Source organism: Taudactylus pleione, unplaced genomic scaffold (genome assembly GCF_031769625.1).
Source record: "Taudactylus pleione unplaced genomic scaffold, aTauple2 ptg000329l, whole genome shotgun sequence".
In the NCBI taxonomy this organism is placed as follows: domain Eukaryota; kingdom Metazoa; phylum Chordata; class Amphibia; order Anura; family Myobatrachidae; genus Taudactylus; species Taudactylus pleione.
Genome location: NW_028284730.1, coordinates 13824385 through 13842910, shown reverse-complemented (window position 1 = coordinate 13842910; position 18526 = coordinate 13824385). Strand labels below are relative to the sequence as shown.

At 41.0% G+C, this 18526-nt stretch overlaps 1 protein-coding gene across 1 annotated transcript; it reads left to right on the top strand.

The window, feature by feature from the left end:
- The first annotated feature begins 6471 nt into the window (after nt 1-6471).
- NKX6-3 (NK6 homeobox 3) lies at nt 6472-9580 on the top strand. The gene is made up of 3 exons (XM_088443272.1): nt 6472-6841; nt 7643-7812; nt 9350-9580. The coding sequence occupies exons 1-3, from the start codon at nt 6472-6474 to the stop codon at nt 9578-9580; spliced, it is 771 nt and encodes a 256-aa protein (XP_088299398.1).
- Nucleotides 9581-18526: the final 8946 nt, after the last annotated feature.

Below are 18526 nucleotides of genomic sequence, written 5' to 3'. Positions count from 1 at the left end.
GGCACAAGTCGATTAAAACAAAACCAGGTAATAGAGAAAATTGGAACCGGTATATATAATCAATAAATGAAATAACTAAAGGAAAGCCAAATACAATCCCAGCATATGAAAGCAACAAAACAAACAGAAACAAGGAGGGAGACAATGATCTATTAAATGGAGACTTCCTGCGTTGACCTCCAGAAACAAGGGGGTACTGAGACCATTTGCATATTTTTGCGTACGGGGTCACAGTTGCCATGGTAATAGCGTACATCTCGGAATCAGACCAAAAGTACTTTATAAGCTGCCTCCATAAGAGATACACAGACAATGATTACATTCATTTCCATATGCAATCCCAATTTGGAATGAATGAGGTAAAAACTAAATGTTATTCCCAAGCTCTCACATGACCATATTACATGGATATTAAGCCCAACTAGATGGTCTTTCCAGTAATGTAGGGAAATTGCATTCCTCAAAATGGTGATAACATTCATGTCTGCTTTTTAGATCAATAAACAAAATCAATCAGTTTCAGATTAATTGGTTTCATATCCTCTAAGTGACATTACACAGAGACATAGCTAGAGAAAATATAGATGTCACCTAAAAACAATCTGCAGGACTGCATTCTGGGGGCGATTGTAATTGTATCATATAATATGTGAGGGAGAGATTTTATTGAATGCCTGATGTCCTCCATTTAAATGCTGCAGTGTGCGAAAGTTTCTCTGAGAAATGCATTGATGTGATCTTTCATTGTCTCAGACTTGCCTATGCTGACCCTTATACCCAAACGTCTCCATTGCACAAAGTCGATTTGATATAGATATTTTGGCGGTTGAATAAATGTTACAGCTTCTATGCAAGTCTAAAATGTGTGTTGTATAGAATTACTTTGAACTACGGATGAGCAGTTCAGTTTTGATTTGGTTCTTTTGTAAAATTAGCACAAGTTCGGATTAGTTTGGATTTATCTTATTGGCTATCCAAAACACGCGAGAGCCGGACAGCCAATATGATGCCGCTTTTGAGATCTGAACATAACTGAGTAAAACCGAACTGATCATCTTTACTTTGAACCCTACTACTGCCAGATTATTACATACAGTCAGGTGCATAAATATTGGGACATTGACAAAATTTTGATATTTTGGCCCTATTCACCACCACAATGGCTTTGAAATGAAACAAACAAGATGTGCTTTAACTGCAGACTTTCAGATTTAATTTGAGGGTAATTACATCCAAATCAGGTGAACGGTGTAGGAATTACAACGGTTTCTATATGTGCCTCCAACTTTTTAAGGGGCCAAAAGTAATGGGACAAACTAAACAAACCTAAATCTAACTTTCACTTTTTAATACTTTGTTGCAAATCTTTTGCAGGCAATTACAGCCTGAAGTCTGGAACGCATAGACATCACCAGATGCTGGGTTTCATCCCTGGTGATGCTCTGCCAGGCCTCTACTGCAAATGTCTTCAGTTCCTGCTTGTTCTTGAGGCATTTTCCCTTCAGTTTTGTCTTCATCAATTGAAATGCATGCTCAATTGGATTCAGGTCAGGGGATTGACTTGGCCATTGCATAACATTCCACTTTTTAGCCTTAAAAAACTCTTTGCTTGCTTTTGCAGTATGCTTCGGGTCATTGTCCATCTGCACTGTGAAGCGCCGTCCAATGAGTTCTGAAGCATTTGACTGAATATGAGGATATATTGCCCGAAACACTTCAGAATTCATTCTCCTGCTTTTGTCAGCAGTCACATAATCAATAAATACAAGGGAACCAGTTCCATTGGCAGCCATACATGCCCACGCCATGACACTACCACCACCATGTTTCACTGATGAGGTGGTATGTTTTGGATCATGAGCAGTTCCTTTCCTTCTCCATACTTTCTCTTCCCATCACTCTGGTACAAGTTGATCTTTGTCTCATCTGTCCATAGGATGTTGTTCCAGAACTGTAATGGCTTTTTTAGATGTTGTTTGGCAAACTCTAATCTAGTCTTCCTGTTTTTGTGGCTCACCAATGGTTTACACCTTGTGGTGAACCCTCTATATTCACTCTTGTGTAGTCTTCTCTTGATTGTTGACTTTGAGACATATACACCTACCTCCTGGAGAGTGTTCTTGATTTGGCCAACTGTTGTGAAGGGGTTTTTCTTCACCAGGGAAATAATTCTTCTGACATCCACCACAGTTGTTTTCCGTGGTTTTCCGGGTCTTTTGGTGTTGCTGAGCTCTCCGGTGCGGTCTTTCTTTTTAAGAATGTTCCAAACAGTTGATTTGGCCATACCTAATGTGTTTGCTATCTCTCTGATGGGTTTGTTTTTAATTTTCAGCCTAATGATGGCTTGCTTCACTGATAGTGACAGCTCTTCGGATCTCATATTGAGAGTCGACAGCAACTGATTCCAAATGCAAATGTCACACCTTTAATCAACTCCAGACCTTTTACCTGCTTAATTGATAATGAAATAACGAGGGAATAGCCCACACCTGTCCATGAAATTGCTTTTGAGTTGATAGTCCCATTACTTTTGGCCCCTTAAAAAGTGGGAGGCGCATATAGAAACCGTTGTAATTCCTACACCGTTCACCTGATTTGGATGTAATTACCCTCAAATTAAATCTGAAAGTCTGCAGTTAAAGCACATCTTGTTTGTTTCATATTAAAGCCATTGTGGTGGTGAATAGAGGCAAAATATGAAAATTCTGTCAATGTCCCAATATTTATGCACCTGACTGTATGTAAACCCTGCTCACCTTTCTGTGGAGTTGTGGGGCAGTGTTGTGACGAGAGTTGTAATACCAGGCAGTATTGTTAAAGGATGAACAGGCTGCCTTTAACTAACTATAGTGGTGCTAAATAATATTCTCAAAGTGTGGAGAAATAGGCCTTTAATGATCGGTACAGATTACCTTGTATACTAGGCTATCACCACTAATGGAATGTGCATTAAATTACCTGGTGCCACCTGCAAGAACATACAACTTTACTGAAGTCTGATGCTCAGTATGGCAACTGATCCAGGTAAACAAACTGGGAAAGTTCAACCAAGACTCCAGAATCTTTATTAATAAAAAAAAAAGGAAGCATCCATCCCACTGTTACGATTGATACTGTAGCTTACTTTTGTGTTAATGTATGAACCCAGTCTGTCTTTGGGATAACAGAAGTCTTTGTTTGCTGTAAATATGAAAGGATGGGTTATTACTTGCATATCTCATAGTAAACTCAGTGGGGTACAAACTTTTTATAATAAGAGCCAGATATTCCCTGATATCTAGTATTTTTTCAAAACTGAGACACTGGAGCCATGTGTAGCGCGTATGGGATCGCAGACGCAGGATGTGACACGCCCCCAAACCGGTTGCGACATGACACAGTCCCTGTTACCACCCCAAAATGCCCCCTGACTGTCAATCACACTGAAAATAAATACTCACTGCCAGCAACTATGGTAATATACTTTGCCGTATGCACAGAGAGACTCAGACGTATGCACAGATGCCTGATAATCGCTCAACTGCAAAAACATCAACATGAATCCGGAGATTTAGTGCCAGCCAACCAGCTCCTGTCATTTTTCAAACACAGCCTGTGACATGGCAGTTCGGAGCAGTGGTGTCCCTCTGAGAAGGGGCATGGCCTCGTGTGAAGGGCATGGCCTCACGGGAAGGGGCGTGGCCTTGCGGCCTAATCCCCCGTGGTCCCGTTTTTAATATTACTGGGGGGGGGGGTGCAGACTGCTTGTGTTGCAGTGCCGGCTCCATCACAGTGTCAGGAGCCGGGTGCTGCTCTTAATACTACAGGGCAGCAACTGGCTTCTGCCAATGTGAGGGAGTGTCAGTCTGCACCTTGGTGTAACCCCTCGGCGGGTGACACCCCCTTATGACGCCACAGGCTAGGAGCTGATTGGCTGGTACCTTATCTCTGTTCACTTTATCGCCATCCAAGGCTTATTATATAGACCCTACAGACTCCACTTTATCTCTCTGGAAGGTTTGATACTTCTCTTCAGTACACAACTTAGACCTGGCACTATGGGGGAATGGAGGGGCATGGTCAAGTCCCATTGCAAATATAGTCCCCTATGTAGATGTTGCACTGCTGAAGGAGGCATGACGACTCCATGTTGGCGTGGGCTGTGCCCCTTTGGCTCTTTACCCAACTCCCCTCAAGCCCCGTCCCCCATCACCACCCCAGTATCCCTGACTGGGGCAACTGCAGTCAAATCCCATTGAACAGGATTATTCAGCCCATAGGCAAATAGTTACACCAAGATTGTGGCACTGTTCATGTACAGGTGCTTCTGTGTATAGCACTGCTCCTCCTCTGTCTCCAGATCACAATACTACCTTCCTGTTACATCTCTCCAACATTGTGGCTCTATTTATTCTACAAAAAAATACTGTAAGAAAAAGGGAGGGAACTGCGCTAATAATAATCTGATTGTAAATTGTGAGGTAGTCACGGCTCCGTACATTAAAAAATATATTTGTATTTAATCGCATAAAAAACATCTATATATACTGCATATATAAGCAATAACATACAATAAAATATAAATTGTTGAATATCAGTAATTAGTTATATATAAAACAGTATAATGCATATTCCTCTGAAAAATCCCCTAAAAGATTCTTATTTAATGAAGGGGAAAAAACATTGTTTAGTGCAAAATGTCACTAAATTACAATTTGAATCTAGCCCAAAATAAAAAAAAGATTTCAATATGGTGATGTTGGGTCCAAATTAGTAAAATACTGCAACACCGTCTATATGTATCATATGAATAGAACACGCTATTAAGTCACAAAGAATGGTGACGCATAGTACCTACGGACAACTGTAGTCAGCGTATCCTGGACAAATAACACGAGAAGATGGATTTAGTCTCCGATATATCTTCTATTTATTCTCCACTAACTTCCTAGAGTGACAAATCTACTTCTACATTGACCTTGAAGACATTAGTCCCTCACAAGCCAAATACTAGTCTCATTTATCCCAGAACCAAGCAGTATATGAATAGCTACATTAGTAGGCCCAAAACCTGCACCTGAGCTCACTGCTGACTACCTCACGTAATCCCCACATCGTTTTCCTTCTCTTTTATGCAACATACTACATCTTATCAGCAATTGTCATATCTTAATTAACCGAGATATGATTAGTACTTTCTAAGATAATTTGTGAAGAAAAATCCTTAGTATTACATAGGAGTTGTATAATCAGAAAGTGAAAACAGACCCCCATAGAGATTTCACAATAAATATAACTTTGAATACTTCAAAAAATAAAAAGTGATAATAGAAAAGAATTGACAAAAGATAAAAATGGTGTTAAAGGACTGTGTACTGCAATCTTTTAGCTTGCCATAAATCCCATTGTGCAGGAGAGGGGATAGGCAGCGCGTCAGTTTGTGGACAAACATCTCTGTGGAAAAATCAAACTCATTAATTCCCTATCTTAAAGTTCAATTTATCTAAGGATATCCGGCAGGGTGTGAAGGCTATGGGGAACGGCCAATAATTGGCCATCACCCATTGCCTCGGCCAATAACCGAGTGATATGGATAAGTGGGGGGAGGTGAGCCAATGTGAAGTGTAGGCTCACCTGCTTGGTATCCTTATCAATTGGTGCCAGCAGGGTTATAAGACAACAGAAAGTTATTGAGATTGTAGAGGAGGCTATTGGGAGAAAGGTGCGAGCAATGCTGGTTATAAGGCAGGGAAAAGAAGTAGAGGTTCTGAAGCAGTAAAAGGGGATTCAGAAAGGAAATTGTATTTAGAGGCAAACGATATAATAAAATAGGAGAAATCCAGCAGTGAAGGAGAGCAAGCTCCGGGGAATATAGGTAGAGGAATCGACGAAAGGAAAGTGAACAAAGGAAAAGATGATTGCAGAACAAATGAGATGGAGTGGAAGGTAATAGAGGGAGAGAACAAGATAGAGGGGGCAAGAAAAAGAGAGAGTGGACTAGAGAGACACCGAAGGAGTGAGGGAGATGAGAAATTAGATTTTGAGAGAGACATTGACTGAGTGAGAAATAGTAAGGAACGTACATACAGTGGGGCAGGGAGAGAGAACAAGGTGAGACAGAAAACCGGAGAGGATAAAGAAAGGAAGAGTGCGGCAGAGAAGAGATAAACTGGGACCGCAGAAAAGTGAATAGAAAATCAACAAAGAAATATATATATATGTGTGTGAGACTAGGAGAGGTGAGCAGGTATACGGGGAACGTGAGAGTGCAGGGTAATCAGGAAAGTAAGCCTGGAAACTAGTTGTACTTCTGAGTGTTGCAGCGGTCTCCCTGGCAGCTTATTCTGTTTTACCCTCTCGACGGTCAGCCACCAGAACCACACATTGAGGAGTTCCAGCACCTGTCCATGGGTTTGACCCTCTGCGAAATTTCCAGCAGCTCCTTTGCTGGTGCCATATTGGGAGTGCAGGCGAACTAAAGAAATCTAGGATATGGAGACTCACCATCCCGGAGCCTTTATGCTGCCTTCTTACTCCAACATAAAAGCCCCTGGTTGCCAGTTCCCTACCCATGCCACCTTTCACAAGCTGAGCAGCTCCGTATTGGGATGCCATCTCCCATCAGGGACACCGCACGGCATCTCAGACATTCTTGGGAGACCACTACCCTCTCCGCATGGTGGCATGTTGCCAGCATACCCTACTATGCCAGGATATGGAAGAGCTTCAGCTCCCGGGGGCTGTTTTGCAGAGCAAGGTGGCATTGTGGCCAAAAGTGGAAGCCCATACAGCAATCAGAACCAAGGTGACTGGATGGATATCGGGCAGGATTGGAGAGTAGGCAACAGGACGCTTAGTAATGGTAAGTAACATATGGAAAACCTAAATGGACATTATGGGAAGGGAATAAAATAGGGACAAAGGAAAAACATTGAAGGAAACTAAAAGGGGAAAAATAGACAGAATTAGACTGTTATTGTTTTGTTCTTGTGGACAATGTAAGTCAGCAGGTGATAGTGGGCTGAGGTGTTCATGGTACTAACTAACAGGGAATATAAGAAGGTATAAAGCAATTGATGGCTGCATTTTCAATTAATGACTTAACAAAAACAGTCACCATTTGTCATTCATGTGTAACAGACATTTCACAGTGTAATAACTGATACCTGACATTATTATTGAAACTATGGCCAAACCAATTGATCTTAATACAGTTTCCAGTTGAAATGCTGACAACAGGCAAAGTTTATAAAACTGGACAGTTAGTGCACCAATGGCTGCAGATATCTGGAATGAATGTCATTTGCAGTAAAGGAGAGAGATTGTGGATTACCTTCCTAATGATATGAAGCCAGGGCCATCTCTTTGGGACAAAGCAACTTCTTATTGTACGCCATCTTCATGCTTGAAAATAGGGAGCAAGCAGAATCCCGTCATATGTTTATAAAGTGTTCAGTACAATAAATGTTTCACTCTTTAAAATATGGTCCTGACATCATTACAATAGGATGGCATCCAAGTTGTTATACTGTTCCTTATCTCAATGGAAATGTAATGTTGGTATTTACCATTATTATGCAGAGTACATGATAGGGACAATAGGTTGAGCTACCATTAGAAACCTTTATATACTATTTTTTCAAAATTTCTTGTTGTTCTTCAGGCCCCATGGGGAGCGCAGATGTTTCCACCAGGAAGAAACACACCAGACCCACTTTCACCGGTCATCAGATTTTTGCCCTGGAGAAGACCTTTGAACAAACGAAGTACCTTGCAGGCCCAGAAAGGGCGAGATTGGCTTTCAGTCTGGGCATGAGCGAGTCTCAAGTGAAGGTGAGTTCTGTGTTATATTCAGATTTATGGTCACTGTATTATTTCCCATGGAAAATATTCCACATACAGAAAGTATTTATTTCCCCTGGCATGTCCCCATTAATCATAATTCATGGGAGCTGAGATATGGTTTGCACTGCCAGCCTAAATCAGCATGCAATACTCCAAACACACAAAAGAGCCACCTAGTGGCCAGATCATTATGAAAAATATTAGAAAGCCTGAACGGTGTTGGCTAGAAATAACTTAAAGCAATTTTCAGATACTAAGTACTATTAAAAATAGATAAAAATTATTATAATCTACAATCTCATTTGTAGATATGAGATACGCAAAGACAGATATGAGACATATACTGTAAGTTAGACACATACAAGATAGACAGTAGGACAAACAGATACAAGAGAGATACATAGATATTAAATACATAGAACATCAGTTCTAAACCTGGGGTACGGGTAAAATTTTCTGTAATGGCAGAAGTACATCCAGGTGATCATTAGGCACACAGGGAAATCATTCTCCCAGGGATCTCTATCCACATGCATCATAGTAGGATGTGGATGACAGGCAGGAAAATACAGTGATATGATTTAGTGATAGTACTGTGTTAGGTGCCACGGAAATGTTGTGGCGCCATAGAAATAAAGGATAATAATAATAAATAATCCAGATAATTTCTGACACAGCGCCCCCAAATGACAGGGCTAGTGACTATGACAGTGGTTCCCAAACTTTTTTTTAATCAAGGCACCCTAGAGTATCAGCATTTTCATCATGGCGCCCCTAAGCCAAACATTTGTTATTGAGAAATACAGAAAAAATTTAGTAAATTGTGCTGACCTGTCATCCTTAGGGTCAGTTATGTGGTGGTTAACAGGTTTGCACTTTTGTTTGTCCACATATTTATATTACATTACATTGACCATAAATAATTTGATTTGGTGCGGGACCACCAGCCTGAGACACCCCTGCAAGTGTCCCGAGGCACCCCAGGGTGCCACGGCACACAGTTTGGGAACCACTGGACTATGACATAAGCCCATTATATAATATGTTTTACCAGTTTTTAGTTGATCCAAAGTAATAAACTTGTAAAAAAAACATATATGCAATCATAAATAAAAATGTCTATCCCTGTAATAGTTAGTACATAAAATACTGGTAAAATAAAATTGTAATTTGTTAAAAAATTATATTTACAATTCATTCTATCGTTGGTTTGTTTTTTAATTTGGTTTATAGTATATTTGTTGCTTTTATATATAGTGGTGCCTAAAGATTTGTTATTATAAGCAATTATATTGATTACAAATGTTTTGTTGTACAAATGTTGTGGGTACAAGTAACGCAAATGGGCTGCCAGGGGGTACCTAGGTGAAAAATGATTGAGAACCACTGGGATGGATGGATATGAGATAGATAGAAGACAGACAGATATGAGATAGACAGATACAAAAATATATCAGATAGATGTCAACAATATAAATATATTATCAGACATATTCATATATAATTTGTATTGTTATTCCACCAGGTCTGGTTTCAGAACAGACGCACAAAATGGCGTAAAAAGACCACTGTGGAACCCTCCGGCCCCCCTTCCCTTGGTTCCCGGGCCCCTGGGGACCTAACACCCTCTGAGAATGAGGATGATGAATATAGCAAACCATTGGATCCAGATTCTGATGACGAGAAGATCCGGCTGTTACTGAGGAAACATCGCGCAGCGTTCTCTGTGCTTAGCCTGGCCCCTCACAACCTGTGACACAGACTGGCAGAATAAATCCAGGAGCTTTAATGGGACTGAAAAGACCTTTAGACTATAGAAAGGACACCACAAAACAGTACCTAACATCAGCTATAAAAAGATCTCCCAAATAATGGGCAAGCATGCTGCGGTGTACACCTATATTCTGTTACCACTGATAGGGAAATGCAACTGCTGTGCTTCATATAGGGCAGAAACATGGACTAGGCTATATGTGACACTGATAGAATCAGTCAGAGAGTGTAACAGGGGACACGTGGCAATCTTACTGGGATATTGACTCCCTAAGACCTGGCACCTTCTGCGCTGGGCACTTTAAGTACTTTTCATATCTAGTCGAAGGGAACTGAAAACTGGCCTATACATGATGATACCAAAGGGTCTATTTACTAAGCAGTGTTAGGAGACAGAGTGAAAAGTGATAAGAAAGTGATAAGGTGCCAGCCAATCAGCTCCCAACTGTCATTTCAAACACAGCCTGTGAGAGGACAGTTGAGAGCTTATTAGCTGGCACCGTATCACTTTCTTATCACTTTTCACTCTGTCTCCTAACACTGCTTAGTAAATAGACCCCCGAGTCACTTAGGGGCCCATTTATCAACAAGTGATATTCTTGTCATCACTCGTTACTAATCTTAAATGGTGCTCTGACCAAACAACTCCTTTTTCAAACACATGACAGGAGTTGATTGGTTGAAGCACCATTTAGGATTAGTATTGAGTGATAACAAGAATATCACTAGTTGATAAATGAGGCCATTAATTAGGTAGAACCCTCAGACTGACTCAGCAGGATCATAGTATCTGCAGCTTTTGAATATTAAGAACTCTGTTTTCATTAATTACCCCAAATCTGTACTTCTAAACCCTGATATCTCTGTAACCCAGACTAGCTGCAATGCAGTCAGTGAGTTTTGATAAGTAATTAGAGTAATATCCAACAGTCATGACTGGTTATTCTAAATATACCATATTCCTATATCTGTATCCATCAGCTGACATACCCTATGCTGTACTCTGACTGATTCCCCGGATATAGGAGAGAAATGACAGAGTACCCCATGGTATCTGCTGCCATTGTTACAAAAATAATATATTTCACGTCTATGAACTCTGCACCTTAAAATCTATGAAGCCTTTAATTGTGAACACCCACTCATACTTCAGCAGCAGCTGTCATGTACAATTATGTTTGTTTAGGGTGTTCCTATAAGTTATAATGTGTATCCTACAAGACCATTAGAAACTGTGCCAGGTCCATGATACTCTGGTCTGTAGATGGAAGAGGCTGGACAATGGGGTGAGACACACCTGATTGGGGCATGCAAGGGAGTGGATGAAAAATGCAACAGGGAGAGGTCATTTATCTTAACGACACCAAGACTGATAAACAGAGGTGTAAATTCTGCCATTTAACACAGCAGTCAATGACCCTTACATGCTTGTAAAATTATATCACAGCGGTTTACATGACAGGCAGGACTGCAGTTTTGACATAATAGTGAAAAATTTACACACAGCGAAGGATAATAAAATATACAAGAGAGGAATTACTAGCAATTCCCATAAAGCATAGGTTCTCATATAGTGGGCAACACTGACCATAATCTGTTGGTTCAATATGACCTACAGGTATAATTTCCATAACTGATGGTTGCAGAGATACATACAGAGCAAGAAGACACCGGCACCGGGTAGCTTCTATGGGTAGAAATAGATGTGATGATGGGGACAATTCTAAATGATGAAATAATTATTCATTAAATACAAGTATATATTTATACATGTGTATGTGTGTGTCTGTCTGGCTACTAGTGTTACACAACCAAACGAGTACCAGTTTCCTGCTATGTGAGGGGTCTTCGCCCAGCATGACTGACTAACCAGCAGGCCGTTTGCAGGGAGGATGAGAAGAAGCAGTTACCCGCACAGGGGCACACAGCCAGACACATTGTGATCAATGCCAGGGCACGGGAGAGGAAGAGAGGGGGTCTGTTCAATTCCCAACACTTGTTTCAAACTGCTCTATGGGTCCATCAAACAGAAAATACTGTTTATTTGTCAATTTGTTTGTTTTTTAAATAAACATTGAAGTCTCATAACACAATAATTAGTTTGCATGTGACTCTCCAGTGATGTAGTACTACAAGTGTCAGCATGTCCTGACATTCAAAGACATGGTGTAATGTTCTGGGACTTCTAGTTCCACAGCAGGTGAAGTGACACCAGTTGTTTAACTCTCATTGCAGATCCACACTTTATTTTTTATTTAAAAAAAAAAAACCATCAGAGAGAAAACAGCACCTGTCACCTTGCAGTCCTTACTCCATTCAGCAATGCAGAGGAGAAATCTAATTACAGTTCTCCCCACTCGAACGTTGTAACAGAAATCAATAACAAAGTACACACAGCAACGCAGGCATTAGTGTCGTTTATCTTAGGAGGGCATGAATGGCATGAATCATACTTGAATATTCACCCACAATGTTTGGGAGACCTCCAATTTTGAGGAGCTCTCTTGTCTGGGATTTCAGAAAAGGAATGAACATTGACCATTGATAGTTAACTACCAATGACGGTTAACTACCGATTGTCGATTGTTGTTAATTGTGGCATTTACAGAACAGTGGTGGCAGAGTGGCATCGCTGCTGCATGTGCCCCCTGACCTAGTCAACTATAATGACACACACAGAAGATCCACCTATCAGACACAAATTATGTAAGTCTTATAGCAAAATGTGTTTCACAAGAATTACGTACCTGACAGGACTAAGATGAAATAAAATGATATATGCAGAGATTATAGCAAATAAAACAGAAGACAAATACCACACACCAAACTGACACTCTGCAAGTGCATTCCATATATCATACAGAGGTATGGTACGTGATCCTGGCGGTCAAAATACCAGCAGCGGAATCCAGATGGTGGAAATTCTGATGCATGCTGGTAAGTGTTCTAACCCTTCCCCTAACCTAACCCTAACCCCTCCACCCTCCGCAGCCTAACCCATCCCTCCCCCCAACCCGAATACTCATCGTCGGGATCGCACCTGTCAGGATTCTGGCAAAGGGATTCTGACTGCCGGCATTGTGCCTGGGATGCCCACTACATCCCATCATATGGTGCCATTATAAGTGGGCTAAACAAGGAATTACATTCACTCTGCATATGTAAACACGTTGGGGTAAATGTAATACCCTGCACGAGTCATCATATCAAATGAACAAATGTCAGGAATTTGTGCATTCAAAAAAACATTCACTCAATAAGGTTGTCAGACATATGTCCGTATTCAATTAGAGGCGAAAAGTCGGAAAAGTTTTGCCTGTCCGACTTTCCGCCTGTTTCAGATGTGGAAACTTTACGCACGCGTCCCCGCTTTTCTCCATATTCAATTCCTACACGAGAAAACGGAAAGCGGCGAATGCGGTACAGGCGGAAAGTACTATCAGTAATGGGGAAATCAGTATGTACCCCAAAAAAAGATGCACTAACATAGGGAATCACTGTAGATGTGTACTAATAGCCCTAATAAAAAAGTGTTTGGGGTACTTAAGTAGTTTAAATAGCTGCTTATTAGCATCTTTGCAAAAGTGGTGAAGAATGGCATACAGCAGTATATTTAGGTGAAAATAAGTAGTCCAGTCAAATTTGGGGTACTTGAAAATGGGTGCTGTTTTTATATCTGTAAAGTTAACTTTTAATGTGAAAAACCACCCTCATGCACACACATGCAATCCCAAAAACACTTGGCCCCTCCTTACAGCACCCCAAGATGTCTATTTTGCTAGGTTTTATAGTTGTCCCCACACTGTTTCACCTCCAAAACTAAAGTACTTTTTTGGGGTGTTCTGAGGTAATTTTTTTGATTATTTATCCTTGGGGGGCTGTCCCTTGGGTTCTGCGTAGTTTCCTCATCGTTTGCACCCCAAAATAACAATTTTACCTGCTATTCATAGGAGATACTTTTCCGCCTATTACAATGCATTGACTTTCCGCTTAGGCGAAATCGTCCTGGAATTGAATATGGAGATACTTTGAAAACAGGCGGAAAGTCCGAATCCGCAGAAACTTTTCTCCAAACGGCACTTTTCGCCTCTAATTGAATCCGGCCTATAGTATAAGACATAGTGGACTCAGGGCAAGGATCACATTAGTGGGTCTATCACACCCTTTGTGACACACAAGGGGCAACATGTATTCACAAAGTACATTGCATTCTCTTACTTCAAAGCAAAAATGTTTTAACTTGTAAAACAGTCTGTATGAGATGCTATAACATATTTAGAATTTGCTGGGCAAGAGAAGAGATCTTTTAGGAGTCAGTATAGCTTTATAGCTTTTTCTGTTAGGCTGGGGCTAGATATACGTTTAGACTTTTATTTGAGATTGGGTTAGGTCTAGAATTGGACTCGTATGAGTGTTTAACTATGTCTAGCTAGGTTTGGGGTAGAGATTGGTTAGGTCTAGGCTTGTATGAGTGCCTTGGCTACGGTTAGTCTTGGAGTAGGTTAGGACCTAACGTTAGGATAGGTTAGAATTGTGTTGGATAGTGTTATGAATCACACTAATTATCTCATGACAATCATATTAAGAACCAGAATCATCTGCAGGAGACGTCTTTTCCATATCCAGGTTTGCTTACCGTTACTTAGATGCCGTCAGGACTTCAGGTTGAGTAATGATGGCTTATCAATGTTTAGTGTAATTCTAAAGGATAAATGGGACACAACTCTGGTGTAACAAATAAACAATACACATAGAACCACAGACAAGGTTCAAAATGAATGCAGCTAATGGAGTAACTGAGAATTGAAGAAAGAATTTCTGGCATGAGGTTTTGCAGCAGCACAAAACACACAGTAATAATAATGATAACAGTACTGCTAGTGTAGGGTAAGAGATTGCAAACACAGTAATAAAGATAATAGCAAGTGTGAAATAATGGAAATATTAAAATGGCTAATAAAAGCACAAATTATCTAATATCAAGGGCTGAGGAAGAAGAGGAGTCAGGAATACTCCAAAAGTCAGAGCAGGCAGAACAGTATCAAATTCAGAGGACAAACCAAAGTCAAAACCAGGAATCAATCAAACAGATTAAGAGAACAAGCAGTCATTCCTGCACAACAGGGCAGTAACCAGAGGTGTTGGAAGCAGTGCTGTCGCAGAGAGAGCGCAGGTCTAGACTGTAGGCGTCACTGTCACTGACCCACGGCCCCTGCATCTGATAAAGCTGGATGTCTGGAACGGCACCCTGCAGCCAGTATCACTGCTCTGGACGCTCCAGACATGCACCCTGCAGTCTGTACAGTTGCTCGGAGTGCCCTGAAGATGCTCTGGGCAGTGCTGTACTTCCAGCTTGGACAGCAAATAGGATAAATCTGAACTTGCGCTAATTTGGCAAAAAGAACAAAGTAGAACCGAACTGATTCTCTCTCCCAAAAAATAAGCTCGGTTTTACTCAGTTACATTTCGGAACTAAAAAACTGCATCTTATTGCACTAATTTGCCGCAAAGAACCAAGTAGAACGGAAACCGCTCATCTCTACTAAATATAGAATAGTGTGCCCCGCACCCATCTGATAGGCAAATGCCCATTTAGTAAGACTTTTGCATTTTCAAACAAATATTTCATGTGCCCCAGAAAAAATAATGGCTTCCGGGGTGTTCCAGACTGCGCTTTCTATTGCTGCTACAGCTGTCAATGTGGATTCCATGTGTTGTCAATGATTGGGTTTCATAGGTTTTGAACATACTATGTATAACAACCACCTACAGTGCCAGTCCAGGCTTTTTACATGAGTTATGCTGGGTACACACCAGCCGACATATTGGCTGTTCAATGGAACTTCAGATATATCGTGTATGATGTCGTTCACAGACATATTGTGTGGCCAGTGCAGCACAGCCGATGGCAGATATATCTGCACATCGTGCTGTGTGTAGGCCGGTCAGACGACCATCCGTACACTTGTTGCACAAGCCGCCGGGGAGTGGGGCGTGACACAACCCCGGCCCAACGGGACCCCCAGCCAGATGGCAGTGATGATTGTTCAGTGTAGATGAAAATTAACTATAAAGATATAGTAAAAAGATGATGAGTGGTCTTCCCAGCAGCTGCAGAAGGGAGGTAGTCAGCCTCCTGTATAACAGTAGAAAAGAAAGTGTGCAGCGCTAATAAAATGTACGCAATTTAATAATTAAAACAAATACAATACAACCAATAACACATTAAAGAGCATAAATGAATAAATATGGATTCACAGATAGTAGTGAAAGGTCAAATTACATAAAACCACATATATCATGCATGATATTAACCCTGTAGGCACTAGTTGCTGCAGCAATAATATTGGGAATGGACACTGAGGAAATATCTTTCAAGAAGAACTGGAGTACAGTTGCAGATCCAACATTGGGGAAATGGTTTACCAGCTTGAATTCAGATGTAATGAGGATCCTAAAATTAGCGATGGCATCACAACCGGCGAACATCCAACGCAAGGAAATACCTCTGGGAAGTCGATGCTGGAACGAAAAAGTGCGTCCCAAGTCCAATAGAATGCTCCAGTACAGATCCTTACGAGTGTCCAAATAATAAGTGCCTAAATCAGGGAGAACCACCAATGCGTTTCGCTACCACCAGGTAGCCTTTTCAAGATGTGATTGTTCAGTGTGTATGAATAACCATCATCTGCCGACTTCATTCACAGACATATCACGCCGGCTGTGCTGCACAGCCGATGGCAGATATATCTGCACATTGTGCTGTGTGTGCAGGCGGTCAGGCGACTGCCCATACACTTGCTGCAAAAGTCTGCTGGGGGGGGTGCTACGTGGCCCAAGGCCAGTGGGACCCTCGGCCAGATGGTTGTTCAGAGTGTATAAAAAAAACATCATCTGCAGTTATACAGTGAGGTGCATAAATATTGGAACATTAACAGAATTTTCATATTTTGGTCTCTATTCACCACCACAATGGCTTTGAAATTAAACAAAACAAGATGTGCTTTAACTGCAGACTTTCAGATTTAATTTGAGAGTAATTACATCCAAATCAGGTGAACGGTGTAGGCATTACAACGGTTTCTATATGTGCCTCACACTTTTTAAGGGGTCAAAAGTAATGGGACAAACTCGACAATCCTAAATCTAACTTTCACTTTTTAATACTTTGTTGCAAATCCTTTGCAGGCAATTACAGCCTGAAGTCTGGAACGTATAGACATCACCAGACACTGGGTTTCATCCCTGGTGATGCTCTGCCAGGCCTCTACTGCAAATGTCTTCAGTTCCTGCTTGTTCTTGGGGCATTTTCCCTTCAGTTTTGTCTTCATCAGGTGAAGGCATGCTCAATCGGATTCAGGTCAGGGGATTGACTTGGCCATTGCATAACATTCCACTTTTTAGCCTTAAAAAACTCTTTGCTTGCTTTTGCAGTATGCTTCGGGTCTTTGTCCATCTGCACTGTGAAGCGCCGTCCAATGAGTTCTAAAGCATTTGACTGAATATGAGCATATATTGCCCGAAACACTTCAGAATTCATTCTCCTGCTTTTGTCAGCAGTCACATCATCAATAAATAAAAGGGAACCAGTTCCATTGGCAGCCATACATGCCCACGCCATGACACTACCACCACCATGCTTCACTGATGAGGTGGTATGTTTTGGATCATGAGCAGTTCCTTTCCTTCTCCATACTCTTCTCTTCCCATCACTCTGGTACAAGTTGATCTTTGTCTCATCTGTCCATAGGATGTTGTTCCAGAACTGTAATGGCTTTTTTAGATGTTGTTTGGCAAACTCTAATCTGGTCTTCCTGTTTTTGTGGCTCACCAATGGTTTACATCTTGTGGTGAACCCTCTATATTCACTCTTGTGAAGTCTTCTCTTGATTGTTGACTTTGACACATATACACCTACCTCCTGGAGAGTGCTCTTGATTTGGCCAACTGTTGTGAAGGGGGTTTTCTTCACCAGGGAAATAATTATTCTGTCATCCACCACAGTTGTTTTCTGTGGTCTTCCGGGTCTTTTGGTGTTGCTGAGCTCTCCGATGCGTTTTCTTTTTAAGAATGTTCCAAACAGTTGATTTGGCCACGCCTAATGTTTTTGCTATCTCTCTGATGGGTTTGTTTTGATTTTTCAGCCTAATGATGGCTTGCTTCACTGATAGAGACAGCTCTTTGGATCTTATATTGAGAGTCGACATCAACTGATTCCAAATGCGAATGTCACACCTATGAAAATTCTGTCAATGTCCCAATATTTATGCACCTGACTGTATATGTCAGGTGTGTACCCAGCTTTAGAGTACAGCACGCTGCATATTGCTGCTTCCAAACATTTTTAATTTAAACTAATTCTACTGAGCTGGGCTTAAGGTTCACACAAGACGGCCATATTACACATTTATCTGATGTAAATATTTTACATTGTCTTTCAATGTGTGCCCAGGCCTCCTACCAGTATAGAAGGTGCCAGGAGTCAACAGTGATAAAAGCTTGAAAGCGGAAACCAGTTTGCTCATGACCTCTCTGCCATGCCTTCCGAATTTGGGTCCAAGCTTCAGTTCTTCTTGGAAACCATTCTAGATCCAGTTGGGATGACATAGTTGTCCAACATTGTGGACCTTAAGAGTAATTTTTGAGGTGATCCATTGGGATAGGAGCCTAGGTACTGCTACTACTGTATTCTATATAATCTGTTCCTCCACTCCCGTAATTATGATTATAGTTTATTTATATAGTGCCAGCATTGTACTGAGAGAATACAATCATTCACATTTATTTATTAGGAAGATAAGGGCACAGATTACAGTTACCACCATACTTAGAGTAATGTACTATGTTCAATAAAGCCGTTCTAGAACAAAGACACTTGTGGAACCATTATTAATTCAGTTGGCACAAACTTTGCATTAACCTCTGGAAT

Bases quoted from the DNA above. Each gene is read 5' to 3' on its own strand.
- NKX6-3 (XM_088443272.1), top strand. From the start codon at position 6,472: ATGGAGACTCACCATCCCGGAGCCTTTATGCTGCCTTCTTACTCCAAC. The intron at 6,842-7,642 runs GTAAGTAACATA...GTTGTTCTTCAG, and splicing joins CAACAGGACGCTTAGTAATG to GCCCCATGGGGAGCGCAGAT. The intron at 7,813-9,349 runs GTGAGTTCTGTG...TTATTCCACCAG, and splicing joins TGAGCGAGTCTCAAGTGAAG to GTCTGGTTTCAGAACAGACG.